At 30.8% G+C, this 3,968-nt stretch overlaps 1 protein-coding gene across 1 annotated transcript in view; it reads right to left on the reverse strand.

Moving 5' to 3' along the window:
* Nucleotides 1-274: 274 nt before the first annotated feature.
* The window catches only part of LOC108734950 (suppressor of lurcher protein 1-like), a 14,036-nt gene continuing 10,342 nt past the window's right edge, over nucleotides 275-3,968 (reverse strand). Inside the window, exons 2-6 of the mRNA XM_025973267.1 lie at nucleotides 3,229-3,415; nucleotides 2,674-2,864; nucleotides 2,411-2,618; nucleotides 2,085-2,335; nucleotides 275-645 (exon numbers count right to left, since the gene is read on the reverse strand). Coding sequence (XP_025829052.1) covers nucleotides 590-645; nucleotides 2,085-2,335; nucleotides 2,411-2,618; nucleotides 2,674-2,864; nucleotides 3,229-3,415 — 893 coding nt within the window. The 3' untranslated portion in view covers nucleotides 275-589. The remainder of the gene's footprint in view (nucleotides 646-2,084; nucleotides 2,336-2,410; nucleotides 2,619-2,673; nucleotides 2,865-3,228; nucleotides 3,416-3,968) is intronic.

Consider the following 3,968-nt stretch of genomic DNA (forward strand, 5'->3'; position numbering starts at 1 on the left):
GCAAATAAAACAGTTTTGACCTTCTAAATCTTCACAGAAGATTGTGAGACAAAAAAGAAAATTGATGTATTTTTTTATCGACTAAATTGATGATAAATGCGGTTCATTTCGATTGATGAGACAAAATTATACTTTATTCCACAATTACATAACATAAACAAGAATTACAAGCATACAAATTACATTTTTGTATACGTAAATGGAATTCCTTATGGGCCTGTGTGAATACTACTTTGAAATAAAAAAAAAATATTTTTTTAAAGAACTTGTTTTATTAAAATTTCCTAGAAATTAACAATTCACACTTTCAATACATCACATTCATTTTATTACAGGTAATTTATTTATAACGACATAGTAATTACGTAATTCGAACTACCTATTGAACTCCGTAGGATATGTGAAAAGTAGAAAAATAAGAGACCATTTCGATTAGGTTTTTCTAGGGGAGGTTAGATGTCATCGTGTCCCAAGTCGATTAAATAATTACATGTATGAAGACCGGAGTAGTTTGAAGTATTGCTTGTGTAGATTTTTTTTAAGTAGTTTCAAATATAATTACGTAGTTATTTTTAGACTCGCCGTCCACTTATCGTGATAGAATTGATAACAGTAGAACTACCAGTGATAGAAAACTTACCACACCTGAAGCAAACAATAATAGAATTATTTTTTTATCAAACTAACCCTTCTCGTAACAACTAACAGAGAAAAATTTGTGTTACAATATTACGAAAATTTTAATTATTTTATTCAAACATCATCTGTTTTAATGATTTATTTTTATAATTAGCAAAGGACCGTTTGCAGAAAAATATTTTATTTATTATTAATTTGGAAAATCATTTAATTTTTATTCACTACAAATTAACTCAAATTAATAAAAAAAAATTGTTGTTGCTGTCACATCCTCGCCGTATATTACGCGTGATCTTCCTCAATCTTGCAATCAGGGGCGAACGCAGAAAATATTTTCGGGGGAAGGGGGCTGATTTTCATAAGAGAACCTTGGTCCCGGTTTCAATTCTCAGCTAGGGTATGACAACAGCTACAATTTTTCCTCATTAACTTGAGGTAATTAAATAGTGGATAAAAATTAGAAATTAATTTTCACATTANATAAACCATTGAAATAATTAAAAACTTGAATAAATAAATATAAAATAGTTAAAAAACGTTAACAGCTAATAGTTACACAGCAGAACACATAATCATAAAAGTAACCATGGTAAAAATCAACCAAAATAGTGAGAAGCTTGCGAATTCAACAAAATGCTTTTGCTACCTTCTCTCCATCTTGGTTTATTATTACCTTGGTTAATTTTATGGTATTTTAAATGTTATTTTATATAATTATTTATCTCTTCAGGGGTTTACAGTTAATTTAACTATGCCTTTCTCATATTAATTATAACATTACCTCCTGTTGAAGCCAAGAATGTTGGAGAAAAATTGAGAGCTTAATAAATCTAACTACATTAGCCCATCATTTCTTTTAACAAGAAAATACCTATCGACATCCTCAACTTTGATTATCTTTAATTTCAACTAGTACGGTAATTACCTACTAAGGTTCAACGTTAGACATTGTAACAGTTCGACCATAGGAGAAATTGTAAACACAAATATATATCAAAAGAACAAGTCCAAATTTGATTTTTAAATGAAAAAACTCATACATTTATTAGTTATTATAATTTTTGGTACATATAAAATGCAAATAAATTTTATTGCGACTACTATGTAAAATCAATTCTTTAATAGGACACGAATGTTAGTACATAGAAAAAATATTTTTGGCAATTTCAACAATGTTCTCTTAACAATTGTAGTACTTATATAACAATTTGGACTCATTCTACAAACAATCTATTTAAAAAATTGCATGTCATTATGAAAATATAAAATGTAAAAGATGTGCAAAAAGTCTTAGACATTTCGGGAGGTGGGTGGTTAGAACCTCCACAACCCTCCCCTGCGTTCGCGCCTGCTAACAATTTGAAGAGACATGGTGAAAAGTTATTAAAAAAAATAAAGTCAAAGTAGTAAATTTAATAAGTTTAAAATAAGGTTTAATTAATTACCTTTGAAGTGATGTCCAGAGTTTGTGGGGATCATAATTACTGTGGGGGTTATTTCTTCGTCTATGAATTGGTAAGTCGCATTGAACCCTTTGCCGTCAAGGCGGTCGTTGGAGCGAAAAGTTACCCTGAAAAACACCCTGTCCGATTCAACACTAAATTCGTTCATTTGACCACAGTATCTTGAATATTTTCTGTCTCTGTTCATGTAGTTCGAAAATTCTACATAATCACTTGCTGTTGTCGCTTCACAACTATAACAATGAAAAAAACAAGGTTTTTGGATGTTCAGTTGTCTTCTTAATCTTGAAGATTTAATTACAACTTACGGTATAACTCCTTCGACGTCGAAATAAAGGAAATGTAGTCGAACTCTTTCTCCCTGATTACCATAAAAGTAAAAATGGCATTCGGTGTCCCTAGGATACAATCCCGGAAAATTGGGACTGTGAAAATGTCCCTTTACTGAAACACTGCTATTATATACGAAGGCACATGGATAATCCGGTAATTGTACACCACTTTTGATTCCAAAATCTGCAAAAACAATCAACTTATAATCAAATTTTGCGTTTTGATAAGTTTTGTAAACCTTCTGTAAAGATGTAGGTGGCCTTAAATCCTCTGGAATACCTTGACCCGGAAATGCCATGGAATTCCAACTTCAGTCTTGGTCCATTTGACATGATGGGGTTTGGTAACGATGATGCACAAAACGTCTCAATCTTTTCCATTCTACCATCGATGTGCATGAAAGCCATTAGTGAATCTTGGTCATTACAGCTATAATTTAATATCAAATAAATCATTTAATATTCCTTATGGTACCAATAAAGGTATATAACACTTAATATTAGTTAAAGGAAGCATTTAAATTGTAGCGTATGTAGGACAATACAGGTATATTGGACAAAGCGATATAACTCTAAATATAAGAATTAAAGAACATGAGTATAACATTGAAAACGGATTTCCTATGTTCGATAGTGGTCAATAATGAATTGTAATTAGGTTTTATGTTAATAGGAAGTAGAACAATATAAAGCTTAAGTACTCAATATTGTTCAGATTGTTCTTAATTGTTTTTTGGTACATTTTTTCATTATTTGTTATAAAGAAATTACTGTTAGACACTCAACTAACTTACTCTTTAGAGTCTTCAGTAGGATGAAATAGATTAAAGTCCTGAAATACAATCTGCACCCTTTCCCTGCCTCTTCCAACAAAGTCATATCTACAAGTGGTCCTTTCTGAGTAAGGAGAAGGATAACCCGGGCTAGTAATCGATCCGTTTTTTGCTGTGTCACTAGTGTATGTGTTATCACAGCTTGATCCTGTAAGCATAAATCAAACACATAGAATACGAATACATGACCCGAAATTGATTGTAAATAACAATTCCTTTACTTGTAAATAATCATTTATTTATTGTTTATGTGTGGTAATATGTTTAAGTGCCTTGGGGATATGCTAGATATTTCTAACGGACATACAATATTTATTTATCAGTCGTGTAAGTTTTTGACCAACCAAGTTTGTATGGTTTTGAGAGATTAACTAAAGGGCAGACTAGAGATGCTTTCTAAACTTTCTAGAGGGTAGGTAATGGGAACACTATATATTTCAAACACATTATGTCGATTATGACAACTAATATTGCAGAAAAGGGATTTTATTGATTTCAAAAGCCAGATATTCATAACAGATATTGGTAAGTGTTTTTAGGGATAAAAAATGGTTATCAAAAAATTGTTTTGATATCGTATTCTCATAAAAACTACGTAGGTATACCATTTTTTGTCGAAAAAGGTGCTTCATTTGAATCGCAGATTTTGCACGGTGAAGAGGAAAATAAAGTTTAAGTTTCATTGAATACATATTTTCGGG

This window comes from Agrilus planipennis, unplaced genomic scaffold (genome assembly GCF_000699045.2).
Source record: "Agrilus planipennis isolate EAB-ADULT unplaced genomic scaffold, Apla_2.0 scaffold92, whole genome shotgun sequence".
Lineage (NCBI taxonomy): Eukaryota > Metazoa > Arthropoda > Insecta > Coleoptera > Buprestidae > Agrilus > Agrilus planipennis.